Genomic DNA, 24,167 nt, shown 5'->3' with positions numbered 1-24,167 from the left:
TGAGGAGGAAGAGGATGAAGAGGAGGAAGAGGAGAAGGAGGAGGAGAAAGAAGAAATACATCGAACCATCGATAGAAAAGATGTTGGTAAGATTTCAAAAGTGTTAAATTCTGATAATTCTTCCTTCATTGTCTCTGGTATATCTACTGCAAGTAACACATCAAAAGAAACAAAATTGAGAATCATCCATTTTTAGAATGAAAAACAAGCATATAATTAAATTATTTCTGCTCACATACACACGATACCTTACTTTAAAGGATACAGTTGTGAATCGGGCATGACTCTCTAAAAATACAGTTTCTTTAATCCTTCATGTTTTTTTTTTACTTTCACAAGAGGCTTTAGAGATACTTTCAAAATCTAATTAATTTTATCTAATTTTTCTGTGCAAAATTGTGGTTTTCCGGAGCTTTACAATTTTTAAATAATATACAGTTTTAAGTTATTTAACAAGGAAAGTTGTAACATTTAATCCCTTGATATCGTTACAATCCCAGACATAAATCCTAGGGAAATCAAGATCAATCTAACTACTCCGCATTCATTAAAAGAACAAAGAGATAAAGGTGTGAGGCTGGGGGAGGTTTTTAGCATGAGTCACCTATACTTTAAATATTACAAAGTCTATTTCTACTTTTATTCCTAATGTTTAATATCATTTTTTTTAGAACACAGAGTTACAATGTTGAGTAATAAATCTAAAACTTCAAATCCTTCTCACAGATATTCAAGAATAAGGTTATTTATTCATATTTATTTACATAAAGTTCACCTTTTATTTTTTTTATATACAGGGTGTCCCACAAAACGTGAGGCTCGAGTAGAATGTCGTTTTGATCTCTGGTAAAGGCATAAAAATTGAGTCTTTGCCACGAACTCTTTTTTTTCACTCCAATGTCGTAGACCTTAGATATTTCAAACTATGAATTCTGTTGGATAGAATTTTCTAAATTTAAAATAATTAAGATTTACACACTCAGGTTGCAAAGATATAAAAAAGAAGAAAACTTAATTTTTCTATCAAAAACTCAATTCCTTTGGTACCAAAAAAAAGGTTTTTAGAAGGTAAACTGAACAGTGTAGAAAGCTAAAACGACGCTTAACCTTTTTGACCCACATTTTGTTGTTAGATAGCTATATCAGAGATCAAAAACGAAGTTTAAATTGTGGGACACCATATTTTAATAATCTTTTATTTTTCCAATGTTTTCTTGGATCAAGCGGAAAAATAACGACCCAAATTTAAAAGTTTTTGGCGAATTTTCAGTTTCTTTGTTTTTACGCTAGAACTAAAGATGGAGGGTTACAAAGATTTTCACATTCAAGTTCAAGCCGTTCCACTTCGAAAGCATCTGTAAGTAAATTAATTATGTCGAAACAGTTTGTATATTCAAAATATATTATATATTATGTTTTAAAAGTTTAGATATTTGAACTATTATATATTATTTTTAAACAGTTTATATATTCAAACAATTATGTTCTATAGCTATTTCTAAACAGATCAGATATTTGAACCCTTATGTAATATTTTTAACCCTATTCCTGCTGGGGGGGGGGGTCCCCCCCCCCCCAGCGTATCCTGGTTTGCAAGTACCCCAGCAGGGATAGGGTTAAACAGTTTAGATATTTTAACTATTATCTACCAGCTATTTCTAAATTGTTTAGATATTTGAACTATTATTTATTATTTTTAAACAGTTTATATATATTTAAACTATATAATATATTATTTTCTAACAGTTTAGATATTTAAACTATTATGTACCAGCTATTTCTAAACTGTTTAGATATTTGAACTATTATTCATCATTCTTTAACAGTTCATATATTTAAACTATATTATATATTATTTTCTAACCGTTTAGAAATTTGAACCATTATGTTTTATTTTAAAACAGTTTACATATTTAAACTATAATTTACTAGCTATTTCTAAACTGTTTAGATATTTGAACTATTATGTATTATTTCTTAACAGTTTAGCTATATTTGAACGTTATGTACTATTTTTAAATGTTTAGATATTTAAACTATTATGGATTAATGCTAAACAGTTTAGATATTTTAACTATTTTGTATTATTTCTAAACAGTATAGCTATATTTGAACTAATGTATAATTTCTAAACAGTTTAGCAAATTAAACTATTTTTTACTCTTTCAAAGCATTAATTCTTAACAGTTTAATTATTTAAACTATTATGGATTATTAAGACTAATCTGACTGAAACTAAACTATTGAGTTAATGAATTAATTACCAATTATAAATAATTTGGTAAAATCAATAATTCAAAACTATTTGTTAGAAAAAAAAATAATTTATCACTTTTTAACAAAAGATAGTTTGTGCAACATCTGACATCGTAAACTGTGATCTCTGTTAAACCAACTGGATCAACTTAATGCTTTAAAATATAAAATGTTAACACCATTAAGTGACAAAGAAATATGGATTAGAAAGTTCAAGTTTGTGGCAAGAGTTCAACTTCTTTGTCTAATATATTGCTTTAATTTGATAAAAAAAATGCTAATAAAATAATGAACATGTTCTCATTTTAAACTTTCTTTAAACTCCGAACAATATGCTAGTTTACACATTTTTATGTCGAAATATCAGAAGGCGGAAAAGTTCCAAAGAATGGTCGTCAAAACATATGATTATTATTACAAACGGTGAAGCAAACTTATTTTAGGACCTTAATAAGAATTTTCAAACGTTCATTCTACTCAACAATATACCGGCTCAATCCTAAACTTTTAAATATTAAATGTGTTTTCTGCAGAATTTTCAAGACAAGGGATCATCTCTACGGAAAAGAATTGGATCAGCTCAGAAAAGATTTGACAATCAGCTTAGGTGTGGTAATTTTTTAAGGTTTTTTTGTGTGTACAAATTTGTTTTATTATTTTTCAATACAGTGATGACGACTTTCTGATTTCTAATGACTTTTTTTCAGCAAAGCCTTAAGAAACTTTAGAAATACAGTTAGCTTAGTTAAAAGACTTTATATGAAAAAAAGAAGAAAAAAATGAGAAAAAAAAACTGAAATCAGTTACTTTTTATAACATGTCACTTTGAGGTCTGACTGACACTTTTTCTGTCTACATTTACCTTAAAAATATCATTTTTATTTTACCGGAAATTATTATTTGTTGAATTTGTTCCTGTATATAGAATCACATTGACAAGAGGCTTTTTGGGAAAAATGAGAGTTTTGTTTTGCAAAAATATTGTAAAATTTGAAAATTTATATTTATTCTTTCCCAGGAATGATATTGGAATACTTATGAAGAAGCTAGAGGTAAAAAAAAATAAAACATTCAAAGGGACAGTTAGCAAAACATACTTTAAATATCCTTATCTAATTTTTTGCTACATTTTATGAGTTTTAGAGGACATTACGCAAAAAATATGAATTCTTTCAATCTACGAGCTCTACATAACAATAGCTAGCTAAAAATACTTTGGCGTCAGCTCTTGGTTTCATTGTGGATTTTGGAAGATTTTGAAAGATTTTAAAAAAGGAAGAAAACGGCAAGAAAGTCTGCACTCGTCAAAACTAAAACGGTAAGGTGCGATTGAGCAGAAACAATCTTCCAGAATCCATCATGAACACATAATAATACTCACATAAAATAAAGTTCAAATTCAGCGTAGCTCCTCTTCGCTTGGCTCTTGAAGTTGAGATTGTAAGCCGGAAGTGCGTCATTTAGACAAGGAATAGAGCAGCAGACATTATGACGAGCTTGTATATTTGAGAGAATTGATATATTGTCGTATGTTGGTTTGATTTAGCTCAATAAACCATCGAAATCAAGGTAGTCCTCTTTTTGTCCATTGGTTAACCATTACGTAAACCCAGCCAATCAGAATGACTACTCGCCCTTGGGGAACATAATGTTATAAGGAACTATAATTGTATCTATAGTCTTAGAAAAATTAGAATCAATGGAAATTTAAACCTCCAGAAAAATTAAATAATAAAAATTTTAATGAATCCTATATGCCAAGTCCATTAGCGCCTGATCCAATCAGGGTTCAGTCATGTGTTTGTTGTCTATTCTGAACCAATGGAAATATTTCAGCGGTAACAAATATCTTTCTATCTATCTCATTATCCAATCAGAGTTATGAATCCTTCAATCGGCGCTATCAGTAAATGAAAATATTCACTTCTACTGAAACTATGGTGGCCTAAGATCTAGATTGTCTAAGACTAAATGATATTCCTTTGGAAAAAAGCATTTTATACTCCAAGAGAAACAAAGCAGGAACAAATTAATATTTTATGGGAACAAAATAAAAATTAATTTTTGCAGTGCAATATGAAAAATGTTATGCTCGTTTATCTATATAATAAAACAAGACATTCGTATATATGTTCCTCATTGCCGGCCAAACGGCTGAAACGAATGGGCTGATATTTTTTGAAGAAACCTATGAGTACCCTGGGGGTAAACAAATCCTAAACAAATTCTAAATTATTTCTTTTTCAATTTTTTTATTATTCCACGGGCAACGCCGGGCGCTTCAGCTAGTCTATTTATAAGTTTTGACATTCAGCCCAAAGTGTGGAGTTATGATTGGCGGCATGAAATTCAGTAAAATTAGTTCCAATGTTGGAATTCCAAGATAATAATCATTCCTTTCTATAACCTTGACAAGTTGAGAGGGTTTATATTAACTTCTATTTATTTTGTAACAAATTTCTTTTTGAAAAAATTAAAGAATTTTACATTGATTAAGAACAAATTTATTATTTTTTATCCCAAAACATTTTTAAAGAATATTTCCCCTTGGAAACGTTAAGATCAGTGAATAAGATTAAAGTGTTATTTTGCAAGAAAATTCAGTTTGGCACTTTAGATTTTACCATTAGGTATATTTACCAAGCTGTAAGCTTGACGAGAATAATGTATTTATATTTGACCCTTCTGATCAGAAATGAAAAAGATTTCTATGATTTTTCATTAAAAATTGGTTATTTTTAATTGTGGTTTCCTCAGAGCCAAAAATGCAAGAAACTTATAAACGATGAATGATTAAACATTAAAAAAGCACGTTTCCATTTTAAAGCAAAACAGCGATTTGAAATATTTACATAACAAAAATTAATCGTTCAAGAACGATAGGTAACTTATTATTATGAACGACCATGTCCAAACCTGAAAGACTTTCAAATTAAGAAATAATGCAAATAAAATATAGGATATATGATTTTTGTAACGTTATACGCTTTCCATATTTAACAATTTTAACTCAAATTCAACAGGTCTAATTGAAGTTTAATCATATAAAGCTAATTTTAATATTAAGATATTCTTTTTTTAATTTAATATATTGTGGAAATAAAGATTAAAGTTTATTTTTTTCAAACAAATTTGTTAACATTCGTTTTTGAATCTGAACATAAGACAACGAATTACTTATTGACGATTTTGAAAATTAAATTTTTCGATTAAAAATAACTTTTTCGGGACCAAAGATATTCACACATGTTAAATCTAAAATTGAACGGTCGGAGATGAACAAATGTGTATGTAGAATCGAATTGTGGGTTTCAGACAAATGCCTAGATTTATAAAGGTAGAACCCTATGAGCATGATTCTACATCTGTTGAAAATGAAAGCACAGGAAGTAAAACTAAAAAGGAAGATGAAACCTCCGACAGCAAATCTAAAATGAAGGTTGTTTTTGTTGAATAACATTTTTCGTCATTCAATAATAATGCATCAAAGTTTGCTTTAATTAAACTTCTCAATAAAATAAATATAAGGAAAAACCTATATTTTTTGTTAGTTCTGAGCATTTTTTCTCTACTTCTCAGATTTTTGCAGAACCTTTAAAATATCCATAAATAAAAGTTTTTGAAACTTACCAGTGTCCGAATTTACTGAATTTGAGCCGTGTCAAAAATCCACCAAAAACCGGTTTCAATTGTGCGCCGGCTTAAATCTTGAAATATTAAATACGATTTTAATTGGAACCAACCATATTTGAGCCGCGACTTAAATTCAAGTCGATTTTGAAATTGTACCACCGAGTGGTTTAGCTATAGTAAGATAATAGGGTAAACAAGTCACATTAAACTGTCTATGCTCTAACTCCAAAAAAAGGGATTCTGTAAAATTAATTGATCCTATAAATTGAAGCTTTAAGTACTTGAGTTTGTAGTTCTAAAATGTTCAAGTGAGTAAGTAAGGTTATACCAGAGACCTGGACGCTGCGACATTTCAATGTCGATCCAGTCATGTAATACCAGAATTCATGTTAACATTCTTCTTTTACTAAAACATGTTGTATTATCCGATGAAGTTGATGAATAATTAAGGTTTACGTATCGAGTCTCTTAAACCTTGATATTTAAACGTTTACCTGGATTTTACATCAGTCACAATAGAGCTACACAAACAGTATTGAATTCCTGGTCAAAAATTAATGTAACTATGAAATGAAAAAGGTTTGGTTACATTCTAAATTATGAATAGCTTAAAAACTTTTTTTAGAGTAAACAAACAAAAGTAATTGAGTCTTTGCCTCAAACTCTGATTTTCCAATCCCTATATCGTTGCAACCCAAAGTAGTAGACCTGAGATATTTCAAACCATGAATTATTTTTGATCAAATAATCTGATTTTGAAATTATCAAACATTTACACCATCAGGGTGCAAAGATAAAGATGAGATAATTTGAGTTTGTTGAAAAAAACTCAATTTCTCTTAGTAACCAGTGATGGCCCATGGCCGGTCAAACTGCCCTGATCAGCAACCAAGCTGAACTGTCAAATTTCAAAACGTAAACAAACCTTTCAAACTTCATATATATAATATTGTTTTGTACTTTCTATCCATACAACTTTCCTTACAATATCAATTATTAAATGATAATTGATGAATTACATTTGTTTAATCTGACTATTGTTATTTAAAAAAATTCGATCGGTCCAAATAAAAATTAGACAATTTTTCAATGACAATTATCTAGATTTGTGTAGCAACCGCAACACAAATTGTTAAAACCGTATTGAAAATGGTGAAATTTTGATTGTTTTCTACGCTACCCTTCAAACCATGTATTTCTCGGATTTTCTAAAAATCATATCATAGATTTCTAATTCTAAGTTATTTAACGCCCCTAACAAAAAAGAAAGAAATTCAAATGACTTTCATTAAATTGAAGCTCAAAGTGGCAAATAATTTTTTAAATTTCTTGTTTTTGTTTCAGGATGCAACACTAGAGAACAAAACATTAAAAAGAGTTGTAGTGAAACAAGAGAAAGAGCTTTTGAAGTAAACACATTTTTAAATATTTCTATTATTTAGAAACATTTTTCATTGATCAGTCTTGAAAACTACTTAGATTTTGTTTAACATTAGGATGTTCATCATTTGTTACATTTATTCATTTGTTTATCAGCGTACAGTGAGAACCAGAAAATAATGGAATAGGAAGACGACATCCTATTAATACTTGAGTGTATTTGGTGTTCTTACAAATCAATCAGTTCTACTAGATACTATATATCAAACACCATTTAAGTGAAATGGGTCTGTGTACACTGCTCAATTGCTTTGTCTCTTGGCCTATAAAGTCATAAATTGAGTCTGAAAGTCGTCTTCCTATTCCAGAGTTTTCTATATTTATATATATATATAGAACTGTATATTTTGAATAGGTTTACAAATACTGAAAGCGAACTCCCTGTTATACTAAATGCTCACAATGAAGAAATAAGAGTCCTTAGATCTAAAATGAAGCAGGTTAAAATCTTTTTGAAATATTTATCTTTTGTTTATATTAATATTACAATAAAAAATAATCTTAAAAATATAACAATTTGAAAAATAGAACTAAGTATTGAAGAAATTGTTTGCTCTCTAAACTTTAAAGTTTAAAGCAATAAATATATTTTTCATTTTGAAAAAATATTGAAATACATTTGAACTAAAGCTGAATATTTAGCACGAAATAGTAATATTTGAAAAAATGTCAAGTTCAAAAGCCTTATGTGAGGTTCTCTGACGTATCTTTTCAAGTTTATGACTTTCATCCACTAAAAGTTATAAATGTGCTATATGCCTAATCACACAATTATTACACACACAACAAATTATTTTATAGTTTCTTTCGTTTTAAAAGAACTGATATTTGATCAATTTAAAAAAACGAGTTAAGTAGGGTTACCTTCAAAGGATAAAACTGTATTTTGATGTTTACAAATATAAACACAGAAACTGTTCAGCGTTCGTCTTGAAGAACCCTGACTGCAAGAAAACGGACTAAACAAATTCCGAACAATCGTCTCTTAAGTCTCATCCTTTGTGGGTAAACCTGTATATGAAATCTGATGAATTATGCACAGTAACCAAACACCTCTGGAAAGACAGTATAAGTCATTTTTAACACCTTGCTTTGCACAAACGTCCTTATTTTGAGGTTAAAACCTAAAAAAAAAATATATTTTTTATTTAAATATTTCAGGCTCAGGAGTCCAGTAAGAAGATGCTAGAAAAGCTGAAAGAGAAGGATAAACAGCTGATGCAGCTTAGAGATAATAATAAAGAGTTAACTAAACTAAATAAGGTAAATAGAAATATAAAGAAAATCAAGAGAAAAAAAACAGCTAAAAAGAAACCGATGTCTTGACTCAAAGGAATTGAGTCCAGGCCAAAAACTCTGATTTTCTAAACCCTTTATTTTTGCCATCCAATGTCGTAAACCTTTGATTTTATAATTAGAAATATCTAAGGTCTACTACATTGAGTTGCAAAAATATAAGTAATAGAAAACCAGGGTTTGTGGTAAAGGCTCTATTCCTTTACAACTTTGCAACCTGATGTCGTTAAACTTTGATAATTGTAAGCTATGAATTCTGTTAAAAATTACATTACAAATATAGAGGTTATAAAATAGATTTTGAGAAAAGGAAAATTTCATTTTTAAAGACTTTTTTTGTTTCAGGAGAAGAAGCTTGATGAGAGAGTTGTTCTAGCTGCAGAGTTAACAGATGTCAGGGAGAGACTTGAAATCAGAGATGTTCAATACAGAGATTTAATTCATAGGTGGGAAAAGCTATTTTTTAAAAAGTGTCCAGAGCTTAAAACTTTAGAATCGGATACCCTTTGATTTCTGGTTAATTCGTTCTTTTTCTCTCTTTTTGGATATGCCTACTTTGTTCCGACCAAAAAGAGTTCTCTCATAGACTGCGCGCCAAAGTTTAAAAATTTCTCGACTTCTGATTGGCTTTCCTAACTCTTATTAAAGCGCTATTGTAAAGTGCAAATATGTTTTTATTTATAATATATATCCAGAAGAATTTGCTTTTATCATACTTGTCTGTAAATTCAAAGCTAGAGGAGCTACACAACGCAAGTCGTACTAGTAATGTCTTGTCAATCCACTTTAACCATGCCGGTACATGCCTTGATGTTTAAACAATATAATTAATTATCAATGTATAGGTCATTAAACACCTTGATGTTTAAACAATATAATTAATTATCAATGTATAGGTCATTAAACACCTTGATGTTTAAACAATATAATTAATTATCAATGTATAGGCAAGATGTACTTGAACGGAGTAACAAGCAGCAACTAGCGGCAGAAATTAAAAGGAAAAAAGAGGCAAAGCGAAAACTAAAGGTATAATTTATATTAAAAGAAAAGGGACTATAGACGAAATTTCAAGTGACCGTTTGTTTAAAAAGAAGGGTATGTCCGATTCACAGCGGTACCCTTAGTTTTCCGTCCATAATTAACAAATGGTCTAAAATCTGTCATTAAATCAGCCATGTCGACACTTAAAATTGCGCCTGCATCGTAATTGAAGATATTTTGTTCAACTAATATGGTTATTTGACATGAGCTAGGTTAAAGTAAAAAACCTACCTTTAATTACAGAAAAGTTTACAACGTAAAAAAGTGTGTCCGATTTAAGAGCAACCATTCAAACGCTTAAACTGTTGCTGGATAAGGGGCGGAACCCTAATCTATATAATACAGCTCTTTACTCAAAATTTTAAAATTCGTATTTTTTACAAATGTTCAAAAATTCCAAGGGTAACTAGTTATTAAGAAATCCCCATCTCAGGAAGCTGAAGAGCGGATACAACAGCTTGAAGAAATCCTAGTGGAGAAAGAGAAGAAGTTGAACCGTATGAATATATATAGTCGAGGAGATGGATATAGATACAACCAGATGAAAATATCAAGCTCAACCGGGAACCTGTCTCAGGTTCTATTACTTTTTTTTATTAATTGTTTATCTTAATTGTTTTTTAATAAAATAGATGGTTTACGATAATAATTTAGTATTCTTGTAAATTCTGATTTGATTTCATAATCTCTATCTTCTTAGCTTTCTTTTTATTCCTGTTTATTCCTAGGAAACCTGTCTCAGGTTTCAAAACAAATAATTCCAACTTTTCGAAGCATTTTTCATTCGATATTCACAACAAAACTTAAATACAGGGTGTCCCACGAAACATACCAGTAGAAGGACGACTTAAAGTCGCCTTTGAACTCTTAAGATGTTAGTGACATTTAGTTGTCAACCTACTTTCACATTTATGATTCAATAACCACAAAATTCTCCTGCCCTGGGATTTCAAAACTGCGGTCTGCATTTTTTGCCGTCAATATTATCGGAGATATTGAGAATTTCGTTCAGATTTCAATTTTATGAAATAAAACCAAAATTGTCTAAATCTGAACAAATTATTGAAAAGAATAAATACATAATTTAAGTCGTCTTGCTACTATCATGTTTTGTGGGACACACTGTACTTAATTGGTGAAAAAAATTGGACTCATTTTTTGGTAGATTATTTCACACTTTTCCTCATTGACCGAGGGATTATTTTTTGCACTTCCAGAATCGATACAAATTTTATAAATTTGTACACTTTAGTTTTTATTAACTTATTTTTTTTTGTAAAATCGAAAATCAAGTTCTTCAAAAAATTAGGAGTAGAATTATTTCTAATTTGTTAAAATCTGTTTCATCTTGTTTTCAGAGGGATACAACTGGTATTAAAAGTTTGCTTAACTCTAGAGCTGAGTTGAAGGTGAAGAAACATCAGAAAGGAAATTCATTTGCAGTCATTTCAAATGATTTGGAAAACAAGGTATTTTTTCCTTTTAATTTATTTTAAAAATACTTTAAGTTGAAAAGCTTTCGTTTTATAACCACAACTATTACAAAACATAATGAACTTAAATAAATTTAATATTCTACATTGATTTAATTTTCTACATAGATTTGGTGCTATTATTCATTATATTTAGTCAATTAAATCTTATTGAACAGTAAACTGATTATATCAATTAATTAACTAAACTTAAACAATACTGTTTGCTTGCTTTAAAGTTGTTTTGGTGTTCGTAAAACGTACTAGCCCTATAAAGTCCGGAAGGGGAGTTAGGCCACCTTAAATGTAAAAATGTATTCCGGCAGCTGCCGCTCTCATTTGTGTAAAAGTAAATTTGAAACTTTTTGACTTTTAAGAACAAATAATTGGATGATAACATGTAAAACACAATTTGTACTAAATAAAAAAATCTTTTACATTATTCAGATATGTTTTCTCGCTAATGAACCATAAAAAGCTCCCAACCTTTTTAGGGTTTATCAACTTCAATGTTTTAGGAGGAAAATGACAATGATTTGACTGTAAGACCTGAAAAGAAAGAACAAAATCCGATTCTCAAAACTCCTAAACCTAGCAAACGAATTGAAACTGTTGAAAAACCAAACGTAAAGGTTGAAGCATCTCCAGAAATAGACTTTTTCGATGATGTTATTGACCACACTCCAACTGACGATGAGACTATCATCAATAGTGTACATATTGATGAAAACTATGATGAAGATTTCGAAGATGCATTTGAAGTTCATGAGAAAGATGATGACAGCGTGCAGGAAAGTTCTGAAGAGGACAAATCTGAAAGTTCTTTGCCTAGAAAGAAACATGATGAAACTGATACTGAAAATGATACAAATTACGAGAATGGTACTTTTTCCTCTATAAGGTATAAACTATACATTAAACTACATATGTTGAACATGAATGGCTAAAGAAGAAAACATCTTCTCCGCTTTGCCTTTAATTACAAATTTTGCTCAGGATTTTGTAAATGTTATAAATCTACAAAAAGATTTATTAAAGTCGGAACTTGTGTGAAGTATTGTTTATCTTGAGATCTCAATATCCAAATCGGGCACTTACAAATATGTGAGGATCAGTTGTTAATCTCTTCATTTTAGTTAATCCTGCAGGGTATGGCCAACTCGGAATATGGAAGAGAGATTAAATTAATCCGTGTAGGACTGCATAAGATGGGGATCTATCCTTAAACCCGAGATTTAAAAAACATAAGTCCTGACTTCAATGCACATGATGTAACTTTACTAATTACTGTCAGTCTTTTCAATTGAAGAAAGTGTTTTTGGACTTCAATGTTGTTTGATCATTTAATAACATTTTAATGATATTTCTACAATTTGATATTAAAATATTTTAGGGACTTTTTCGAGCATAATGGTCCCATCAAATTAAAGGTATATGACAAATACATGGAAAAGGTGTTTTTTAGAGAAATCAAACGATGGACGAACAAAATGAATCGTTCAGAGAAATGAATAAATACAAAGAACGATTTAAAATACTTCGAACAAACTTGAAAAATGATCGTTTATTTTACTGAACGAACGAATTTTCTAAAATATTGTGAAAAAACTTTACAAACGAAAGTGCTTTTTAAACAATTTTAAAAAAAACTATAGTTATTTTTACTGGACGAACGATTTTACTGAAAGATCCTTTAGTGATAAAACAAAGAAATAGATGGAAAATTAATGATAATTTTGAGAACGAACGAAATCAATTATTTTTTGAACGATTAAAAAAAACGAAATGGGTTGTTCACTATGAACGAAGGAAATGAAAAAAAAGTCGAACGTGGCCATCTTTAGCTTTCCCAGACCAAAAATCAAGAAACAAAATTTCAAAATAAAAAAAAGTCAAATTGTAAATTTTTTATGTTCCAGGACTTGACACCTAAAGTTAAGATGACAAAATTCGATGAAAAAAATTCTGAATCCCCAAGAAATGCTTTGGTTACACCCACACCAGAGGTTTGTTTTTCTAAATGAAAAATGGTTTTTTCAATATATGCAGTAGAAACATAGAAGGACATTGTCTGGATTTAACACTTTTTTACTTGGTATATTCCTAATTTTTGTTCAGTTAAATGTGAAAAGGATATCGTTGAAAATCCATTTTGGAAATGGGGGGTCCCTTAAAATTATTCATTTGATAATCAACAACAAAATCTTGTAAATGAAAATTGTCCACATTGACAACAAAAAAAAAGGTTTTTACTCATGTAAATATGAGAACTCGGGTTTTTTTTTATTTACATATTTATAGAAGGTGTCATAACCATGACTGATAGAGAACTTTCTTGGAATACGAAATTTATAGGTTTTTAAATACAAAATCTTCCGCCTGCAGGGTTATCCACAAAGGATGAGACTTCAGAGACGATTTTGAGGAATTTATACAGTCTGTTGCCTTATATTTATGATTCCCTGAAACTGTAAACTTCTATCTTTCTTACAGTGAAACCCTTAATAATGAATACATCGGAAGAATTTATCAAATGTCGTCTTGACAATTGTTCAATGAGTTTTTTTACTGTATTACGTAAATTTCAGTATTTGCGAAAATAAATAAATAGCCATTAATATGCAGGAACAGTTTCAAAGAGCTCCATATAATCATTTAATTAAAAAACGAAATATCTGCAACATTCCATTCTCAGAAAGTGAAGAATACGACATTTGATGAATTCTTTTGATGTATTTTAGCCTTGGGATCCTAACATTTTTAGAGTTTTCGGTTGTCTCATCCTTTGTGGGTAACCCTATATAATCCAATTTCCTATAAAGCAATTCATCCCAATTAAAGGAATGGTAAGCGTAACTTCAAGTGACCCTCCATGCAAAGATGACTATACCTGATTAACAACAGTCTTGTATTATCAGATCAACAATAAAATAGATATTTTTTTTACTGTTTATTATCACTTGCGGATTTTCTGCGAAAGTGACTAGTTTTTCGGAAGCAATGGAGAAACTCACAGAAATAAACGCTTTCCATGGCAGAAAAGCGACAGTCTGAAACTGCAAATGAAAATAAACAGTTTAAAGAAACAAAAAAACATTACACTGTGATTTATTGTTGATAAAACAAAGCTTTTAAGTTTTAAACCGTTATAAAAATCAGGCTCTTTATCTGTGCATGGAGGGTTACTTGAAATTACGCTGACAGATTCTTTAAAAGGATAAAGTGAGACTATGGTTGCCTGCTGAGAGTTCTCCTAATGATGAAGGATCTGAAGTAAATCTGCTTGAAAACGTTTTATCTAATGGGACTGATAAAGAAGTCCACCTAAACGAGAACAAGGAGGAGAGTTATTTCACCGAAAACCATCTGGAGTTGAATTCAATTCCTAATGTAAGCTAATCAAAATTATTCGCTTTAAACGGATATCTAGCCGAATTTAAAAAATTTGAGCCGGGGCTTAAATCCGCCAAACCCCGGTTTTAATTAAGCGACGGCTTAAATCTTGAAATATTTGATACAATTTTAAGTGGAACCAACCATATTTAAGCCGCGGTTTAAATTTAAGCCGCCGCTCAGATTCTTTAATTTCGGCCTCAGGTTGCGAAGATTAATCGCTTATAAAATTAGAGTTAAAGGAAAGAAATTATTTTTAGCTTAAAGAAATAATATATCCGTGATGCACTTAACTTCAACTTATTTTAAAGTTTTTTTTCTCAAAATGAATTAAAACCATGAAGCTTAACTTAAAACTTCTAAAAAAGGTTTTACCTCAGAACGAATTAAATTTATGAAGCTAAACTTCGACTTATTAAAAAGTTTCTATATCAAGAATAATTGAAGCCATAAAGCTTACTTCAACTCACTTAAAATTTTCTATCTCAGGAACGAATTAAAGTCATAAAGTTTAACTTTAACTTATTTAAAAGTTTCTATCTCAGATTACTTAAAGCCGTGAAGCTTAACTTTAACTTATTTAAAAATATATACCTCAGGATGAATTGATTTCAACGTTATCCTCTAAACACAGTAGTATGGGGTCCAACAATAGCCATCGCAGACATAATCTGATGAAGGTACGATTTTGCTTTATAAAAGTTTAAATATCGAAAGTCAAATTATCAAATTATTATATTTATCATATGAACATATAATATTTTTGTGCATGGCACTACAAACCAAGTTGTGAACGCTCCTAAACAAAATACAGAAGCATTTTCCCAATTATTTCTTTAATATCTTTAAAAATAAAGACCAAGGCGTTGCGACACTTTTAAGTTGAGGCTGTCTAAAAGTTTGATCACTAAGTACTGAAAAATTTTGCACAAATTTTAGTTTAAGGAGTACAAAAAAATGGTGGCTTAAAGAACAACCTTTAAATGCTAAAATTGTTACTGGAAAAGAAGAAACTTAATTATGGCGTATTTAATTTCCATGTTTATTAAGAAACCCCTGTACTACTTGTGCATAGAAATTATCAGATGGTTATATACAAGTTTAATACTGTTCAATGCACTATTTTGTCTAAACTTATTTATCTTTTCTTTATAGGAATTATTCGGAACAGATTCGATTCTAGTAAACACTTCAAAACCTCTAAAAACGTCCTTTAGGTAGGATTTTTTAAAGGGATAGAAGGTAATTTTTTTTTAAGTTGGAATATTTGATTACATAGATTGCATTTGTTTATATCAACGTTTCTGTTTTACTAATTTTGCTACAAAAAGATTAAAGAGTCAGGAGATTTATAGATTGTTTTCAATTGCAATGTTTCTCCACAAAAGGACATTTCTGCTGCAGACACAATAGAGGAATTATCATAATTGAACGCTAGAAAAGCTGAAAGAGCTACGATATCTTTAACATTATTTATCGTTCTAAAATATACCGTTGTGCATCCAGCATACCCCTCTTTTATTTCAGGGTTAATTGACATTACAATTACTGTCACCTTTTACATTTTAAACCGTTATAGGAGTTCCGCGGGAGGATTGAAATCTGTCAAGTTTTCGGAAGAAAATATTGAATCTTTTGATTTTCGAGATCCTGATCTACGGCCCAGATCTACTCCTCATATTTACCAACAATCTTTCTGAGATACAGGGGTCGGTGTTTGTATCAATACAATGTAGACGACTTTTCTATTTCATGCTGTTGAAAAGCTAGGAAAAAGTCGTCGTCATTATATATATCTATATATAAATTTGGCTTGTCTTGGTGTTTGGGTGTCTGTTTGTTTGTATCCAATAAACGTCAAAACGGCTGAACCGATCGGGCCCAAATTTTTTGTGGGATCTCATGTTACCCCAGGGAAGGTTTATGAATGATTGAAATTTTAAATATTTGTCTCCATCAAAATTCGATCTTCATTAAATTTTTGAAAATTTTGAAAATCCACGATTTTTTTTCTGAAAATCCGCGAATGATCGGTTCAGCCGTTTTGACGTTTATTGGATACAAACAAACAGACAAACAAACAGACAGACAAGCCAAATTTATATATAGATATGTACGACTGTAATATATTTCCATTTTTTTGATTTATAGTGTTGAATTCTTTAGATAAAACTTAAACAATAAACGCTATTGAAATTGAAATTTATTGAAACACTAGTTAAAATAAAGCTAAAAAATTAAGACATACATTGACATGAAAAGGCGTGTTCATTAGGGGGTAGTGAATTTAAAAGTTTCATCACAGAACTCCGGCGAAAGTCAATTCTTATGTAAAACACAATTCTAAGAACAAATTCTTTCATGACAGTTTTTGATAAGAGGTCGTCTTCGTTAGCTAACGGGCACTGCAAAATTTGACCTATATATACCTTTTTTCTGAAATCTGTTATTTCGCAATAAGCATGCAATATGCTTTAAATTATTACGGCGATAGTCAATTCCTATGTGAAAAGCCATTCTAAAAAAAAATTATTTGATTAGAGGTCGTCTTCGTTAGCTAACTGGCACTCCAATTGTTTACCTAAATGTACTCTTTTTTGAGATTGGTGATTTCGCAATAAGCATGCAATACGCTTTCAATTATTGCAGCGATAGGCATTTCTAATGTTAAAAACAATTCTAAGAACAATTTCGTTTATAACACTTTTTGATTGGATGTCGTCAAAAAGTATCATGAAAGAAATTGTTTAAGAATTGATTTTACAGTAGAATGACTATCGCCATGAATATTGGAAACATATTGATTGCATATTGCGAAATAACAGATCTCAGAAAAAGACATAAAGGTCAAAATTTGCAGTGCCAGCTAGCTAACGAAGACGACCTCTAATTAAAAAGTATCATAACAGAAATTGTTCTTAGAATTGTTTTTTTTTTACATAAGAATTGACTTTCGCCGTAATGATTTCAAGCAAATTGTTTTATTTTTGGAAATTCACTCCCCCCTATAGTGTTCATTGTTCAGTGTTCACAAATAACCAGGGTGATTTGGACGTCAAAGTTAAAAAATCAGAAATCATTATTTTGTGTAAAATATACTTGCATAGTAGATTAATGTAGAGTAGGATACTTGCAGAGTATTCTAGTATATTAATGTAGACCAGGATACTTGCAGAGTATTCTAGTAGATTAATGTAGAGTAGGATACTTGCAAAGTATTCTAGTAGATTAATGTAGAGTAAGATACTTGCAGTGTATTCTAGTAGATTAATGTAGAGCAGGATACTTACAGTGCAGTCTAGTATATTAATGTAGGATAGGATCCTTGCAGTGTATTCTAGTAGATTAATGTAGAGCAGGTTACTTGCAGAATATTCTAATAAATTAATGTAGAGTAGGATTCTTGCAGTGTATTCTAATAAATTAATATCGAGTAGGGTACTTGCAGAGTATTCTAGTAAATTAATGTAGAGCAGAATACTTGCAGAGTATTCTAGTAGATTAATGTAGAGCAGGATATTTGCAGCGTATTCTATAGTAGATTAATGTAGAGCAGAATACTTGCAGAGTATTCTAGTGTATTAATGTAGAGCAGGATACTTGTAGAGTATTCTAGTAGATTGATGTAGAGTAGGATACTTGCAGTGTATTCTATAGTAGATTGATGTAGAGTAGGATACTTGCAGTGTATTCTATAGTAGATTGATGTAGAGTAGGATGCTTGCAGAGTATTCTAATACATTAATGTAGAGCAGGATACTTGCAGAATATTCTAGTAGATTAATGTAGAGTACGATACTTGCAGAATATTCTAATAAATCAATGTAGTGTAGGATACTTGCAGAGTATTCTAGTATATTGATGTAGAGCAGGATACTTGCAGAGTATTCTAATAAATCAATGTAGAGCAGGATACTTGCAGAGTATTCTAGTATATTGATGTAGAGCAGGATACTTGCAGAGTATTCTAATAAATTAATGTAGAGCAAGATACTTACAAAGTATTCTATAGTAGATTAATGTAAAGCAGGATACTTGCAGAGTATTCTAATAAATTAATGTAGTGCAGGATGCTTGCAGAGTATTCTAAGAAGAGCTGAGTATCCTTGTTCTAGGTTTGGATGATTTATTAATCCTTCAATCCTAAAAACACAGATTATGCATTGAGATACTTTCTGACCAGAATATAATCTGTATTATCTTTATAATCTTTATATTCTGTATAATCTGTATAATCTATGTAATCTGTAAAATCTGTATAATCTGTATAATCTGCATAATCTGTATAATCTATGTAATCTGTATAATCTGTATAATCTGTATAATCTGTATATTCTGGATAATCTGTATAATCTATTTAATCTGTAAAATCTGTATAATCTGTATAATCTGTATAATCTGTAAAATCTGTATAATCTGTAAAATCTATATAATCTGTATAATCTGTATAATCTGTGTAATCTATATCATCTGTACAATCTGTACAATCTGTATAATCTTTATAATCAGCATAATTTGTATAATCTGTATAATCTGTATAATCTGTATAATCTGTATATTCTGTATAATCTGTATAATCTGTATAGTCTGTATATTCTGTATAATTTGTATAATCTATGTAATCTGTAAAATTTGTATAATCTGTACAATCTGTATAATCTGTATAATCTATATCTTCTGTACAATCTGTAAAATCTCTATAATCTCTATAATCAGCATAATCTGTATATTCTGTATAATCTGTATAATCTGTATATTCTGTATAATCTGCATAGTCTATGTAATCTGTATAATCTGTATAATCTGTATAATCCGTATTATCTGTACAATCTGTATAATCTGTGTAATGTGTGAAATCTGTATAATCTGTAAAATCTGTATAATCTGTATACTCTGTATAATCTGTATAATCTGAATAATCTGTATGATCTGTTTCATCTGTACAATCTGTATTATCTGTACAATCTGTATAATCTATGTAATCTGTGAAATCTGTATAATCTGTAAAATCTGTATAATCTGTAATATCTATGGAATCTGTATAATCTGTATTATCTGCACAATCTGTATTATTTGTACCTGGAAAGTAAACTTGAACTCTGTAAACTCAAACAGCTCAACTCTCCCTAAAAACATCCAGTAAAAAACAGAATAAAAGACGTCTTTCATGCAAATTTATTTTGTCACTGAAAACAATAACTAACATCGTTCGGAAAACGTCAATATTTAAAAGAAATGAAATATGAATATTTAATAAATAAAAGACTGATAAAACTATGGAATAGGAAGATTCAGATTTTAAATACAATACAATCGTGCATTAAACAATGAACTCACTTTAAAAGTTTTTTTTCAAAATTCTGTGTCTTAAAACAAATAAAAATACAGGGTTACCAACAAAGAATTAGACTGTAAAGCGTATGATTGAAGGGGTACAAGTTGGAGTCTATTTAATTGGTTAGATTGAGTGAAGAACATGTTAAGTGATGAAGAGAAAGCTATGTTAGAAGGAGAAAAAGATTGAGTTCATATTGATAGGCTGTTGAGCTATGCTTGAGGCCATGTTAAGTGATGAAGAGAAAGCTTTGTTAGAAGGAGAAAAAGATCAAGTTTATAGAGACAGGTTAGATCGAGTTTCTGATAAAAGGGTTAAATCAGGCAGTGAATTTGGACACAAAAAAGTTAGTGAACTGGAAGTGACCATTTCTTGTTCAGAACAAGAAACAAAATTAGTAACGTGAGTGTAAGTCAGGATAGATTAACCTGGTTTTGTAATAAGACAGAATCTCCACCCCATTTATGAATGAAATAGGAAAAAGTGGAGGAAATCCTTATTGATGCCACAAATATGATTCATATACCGGAAGTAAGAGAGAAAGTGCCCATCCCTACTGTAAGTGCTTAATTTGTGAAAATATGAGTAGAGGAGAATTGGAAAGATGAGAAGTTTGAAGAATCCACACTACCAGAAGAACAAGAAGCAGGCCAAGAATTAGTACTTAAATAGAATGATAATAATTTATCAGGCAGTATACAAGCTATATACATAAAGGGTCACAAAAGCAATGATACTAGAATCAAACTATTTTTCAGAAGAGAAGAATCAAGATCAAGATAAGCATTTTGTGTAATATCGTGCAGATTGCAGTAGCCATTGAAGAAGATCACCCAGGAGAAGGAGTGCTACATTGTGACTGATCACCAGTGAAAGAGAATATCCGGCAATGTAGACAGGTTCCTGAACAAGTTTGCAATACTGTCTCTGAAAGAGTGGGCTCTACTAATCGTGTCAAAGAATGCCAAACTAAGACTAATTCCCATCCTTTGTGGCTAACCCTATACACATTATATGGCTTAAATGTAATCTTCATATTCTACACTTTTATGGGTCTCCCTGTGTTTACCGTCATTCCAGCCAAAGCTTCTTCTAATTTACTAACACATCTAGAGATTATTGAAACAGGGTTCTCATTTCGGACATTCACATTCTAAATTTTAATAATACTTTTAAATTTGTAAAAATAACTGAGCTCTTGCCAAAAACACAGTAATATTATTCCTATATTTTGCAACCAGATGGGTGTAAAGCAAAGATATTTCAAACTAAGATTTGTTTTTAACTAGATGCATAGTTTCAATTATCAACGGTTTACGATATTGTGTTGCAAAGATATAGGGAATAGGGATTTAACCTTATCCCTGCTGGGGTACTTGAAAACCAGGATATGCTGATGGGGGGGGGGGTCAATTTGACCCCCCCCCCCCTCTAAATCCCATGTCTGATGTCCAAATATAACAAATGATACATCATTAGAAAGCTCTTGTGCTCTACTTTTAGAATCTGCAAATATATTTGCAAATTTGCAAAAAATCGAATTTTTTATCGCAAAATCCAGTTATATAGTAAGAATGTTTGCAAAAAAAAGGTTGTCCAAAAAATGAAAAATTATACATTTTTAAAAAGCCCTTGACCATGCCATTTTAAATATGCAAAAATGTTTGCAAAATTTTAAATAACCTGATTTTTAATCAAGAAAAGCTAAAAATGTGCAAATTTCCTTTGACAGGTTGTTTGCAAAAAATTTGCAATTTTTTTCGCAAAACTTGTGCAATCCGTTATCTTATGTCATAGGCTTTCCAAAAAGCTAAATTTTATCAAATTCTGACAAGTGAAAGTGGGTCAAAACAAAGATTTAGTTTGTTACAGGCAAAAGCAGTCATTCAGGCAGTGTGCCTGAGGAAGGGCTTTGGGTATGTAAGAAAAGTCAGAAAATTTCAACAGCCTCAGACCAATACTTTTTGAGTTATGTAAAAAAAACTACGGGGGGGGTCAAATTGACACCCCCCCCCCCTAGCACGAATAGGGTTAAAACACAATTTGTGGCAAAGAATCAATTCCTTATTTGAGTTTATTAGAATAACAGTGTATGTATAAAAAGACTAAATTTAGAATAACAATTTATTGTGTCAAATTGCAAATCTGCAAGTTGATGTTTAAGAGAAACCCAATTTAGAATTTAATTATTCTTAACAAAAATAAAATTATATCTCCTTTATCCTTGTTCAGATGTGTGCACGCAATTATGCTTAAAATTAGTCTACTGTCACATTAAAATTAAGAACTTTTCGTAAAAAAAAACTCTTAACGTAATTCAAGGCCCGCGAGAGCTGAAAGGAACTGAGATTTGGCAAAAAACTCAAATTATCTAATCTTATATATCTTTGAAACCTGATAGCGTAAATCCGTGATTTTTCGAAATTAGACTATTTAACACAAATCTTAGTTTGAAATACCAATCTAATCAAATACTGCATTGGGTTGCAAAGACATATAGCAGAGTTTGTGGCAATTTATAATTGAAATCGTTTGTATGTTTAAAGTATGATATAGCTATCTTGTGAAAATGGATAAATTGAGTTTCCGGTTTTCAAATTTTTGTAGTAAATTAACACTTTTAAATGTTGTAGAAATGCTAGTTCAAATCTGCAGGATATATTACCTGCAAAAGTGCCATCAGTTCAATTCTAACAGTTTGATACTCAATTCTGCTCTTCCACTAAACAACTTCAATTTTACCAAAGTATAATGTTTTAATATGTTTGGGAGTTTTAACATCTTTAAGTTTTTTTTTATGAACGATCGATAAATTAAAATAAATTTATAAATTTTGCGATAAAACTAATAAACTGACAAGGACACGACAAAGATATAATTAATAGAGAAAACATTTCTTTTTGTAATGTTGTTTAGTTTTTAAAATTCTGTGAAACTTAAAAATGGTAAAGTTGAACAATAGTTAAATATTTCAACAATATCCATTAAAAAGTTCTAAAACTTTAAATAATACTGCTTGACTTTGTTAATTTACAAAACTTACTTTTGAAAATCCTGGATCAACTACTTCAACAACAGAAATATACTCATCACTTAGATTCAAAATGGATCTGAAATAATAAATAATGTTGAATTGGACTTTACTGATGACAAATGAATAAACTTAAAGCTTCTAAAAATACGATTTTGCAAATCAGGAACCCAACTTTTATAATGATGAGTCAGACTCAGTTGTTATTATACCGTTCAATTTTAAGACCCTTTTCTAAATTTAATTTTAATCTTAATTTTAATTAATTTTAATTTTAATTTTAATTTTAATTTTAATTCTAATTTTAATTTTAATTTTAATTTTTTTAATTTTAATATTCCTAAGAAACCTAGATATGTTCAGAACATTCTCGTGTTTTAAAATATGTAGCATATCGGTCATGGGTTGCATGAGTAATGATCGGACATAGAAACAAACAGACACCCAAACAGAGATTATTTCTTTTTACTGGGTGTTTTCAATTCTGTAATTCATAATCTGGCACTACTGCAGCAAAGTTTAAATCATTATGGATTACATTTATTAAAAAAATTCAGGTTGTCACGCTATACACATGCATGGGCAAGAGGGGAGCAACTGCGTCAACAACACTGCACTTTCATTTTTCGACGGATCTGACTGTAGTTTTCAAGGAACCCTTTGTATGGCCAGGCTTGGGTTCCAATTTTTTTTTAAAGAAAGATCGGAGCATTATTCCCTGTCCGCCCTTTCAGAAAACACAATTTTAGGTGAAAATATGACATGACAAAAAAATATGAAATTGCAGATTTTCACGTTTTTATTTTCCCGATTTTCTTTACGGATTATAAAATGTTCATTATTAAGCTACCCAGAAATTTCATGCTGAATTCAAATCTGAAAATTAATGAGTTAGAGCTAGAATTTAACAGTTAAAAAACAGATTTTTTGACTGTTATTTGCCTATAACTTCTTTAACCGTATGGACGATTTTGTATATTTTTTATTGCAATATTTTTTTTAAGTGAAAAAGCGACATATCGATAAGGATAATTGTAATTTGTAATTGATTGTTTCCAAAAATATGCAAAGAAAAGTGTTTACAAAAAACGTAAATTTATAGACAATTAGACTATTTTCAACAAAGGAACTGAGTTCTTGTAACAAATCATAATTTTCTAATCCCAATATCTTTGCGTTCCACTGAAATTAACCTTAGATATTTCAAACTATGAATTATGTTAAATTAAGTAATCTTGGTTTGAAATATCAAAGATTTACTTCATCA

At 30.0% G+C, this 24,167-nt stretch overlaps 2 protein-coding genes across 3 annotated transcripts in view; one reads left to right on the top strand and one right to left on the bottom strand.

Moving 5' to 3' along the window:
• The first annotated feature begins 7 nt into the window (after window positions 1–7).
• On the top strand, window positions 8–16,395 carry LOC111697684 (lebercilin). Its single transcript, XM_023467766.1, has 19 exons — window positions 8–86; window positions 672–741; window positions 1,291–1,357; window positions 2,790–2,863; window positions 3,275–3,308; window positions 7,234–7,298; window positions 7,685–7,769; window positions 8,491–8,592; window positions 8,971–9,071; window positions 9,573–9,654; window positions 10,103–10,246; window positions 11,028–11,138; window positions 11,660–12,042; window positions 12,535–12,571; window positions 13,061–13,147; window positions 14,358–14,531; window positions 15,134–15,214; window positions 15,690–15,751; window positions 16,114–16,395. The coding sequence occupies exons 2-19, from the start codon at window positions 686–688 to the stop codon at window positions 16,232–16,234; spliced, it is 1,866 nt and encodes a 621-aa protein (XP_023323534.1). The 5' UTR covers window positions 8–86; window positions 672–685; the 3' UTR covers window positions 16,235–16,395.
• Window positions 15,129–24,167, bottom strand: part of LOC111697685 (protein msta) — a 23,830-nt gene continuing 14,791 nt past the window's right edge. Inside the window, exons 16-21 of one of the 2 annotated variants that reach the window (XR_002764355.1) lie at window positions 22,913–22,979; window positions 22,535–22,591; window positions 20,939–21,022; window positions 19,614–19,660; window positions 18,533–18,677; window positions 15,129–15,205 (exon numbers count right to left, since the gene is read on the bottom strand). Coding sequence is in view for 1 of the 2 variants with exons in the window: in XM_023467767.1 (XP_023323535.1) it covers window positions 18,590–18,677; window positions 19,614–19,660; window positions 20,939–21,022; window positions 22,535–22,591; window positions 22,913–22,979 (343 nt within the window). In the remaining variant the exon portion in view is untranslated. Of the gene's footprint in view, window positions 15,206–16,721; window positions 18,678–19,613; window positions 19,661–20,938; window positions 21,023–22,534; window positions 22,592–22,912; window positions 22,980–24,167 lie in introns of those variants that run through there. The other variant, XM_023467767.1, reaches the window with a different exon arrangement.

The sequence above is a fragment of the Eurytemora carolleeae genome, unplaced genomic scaffold (assembly GCF_000591075.1).
Source record: "Eurytemora carolleeae unplaced genomic scaffold, Eaff_2.0 scaffold253, whole genome shotgun sequence".
NCBI lineage: Eukaryota > Metazoa > Arthropoda > Copepoda > Calanoida > Temoridae > Eurytemora > Eurytemora carolleeae.
Note: the sequence above shows the minus strand (reverse complement) of the source record. Positions and strands in the feature narration are given on the sequence as shown.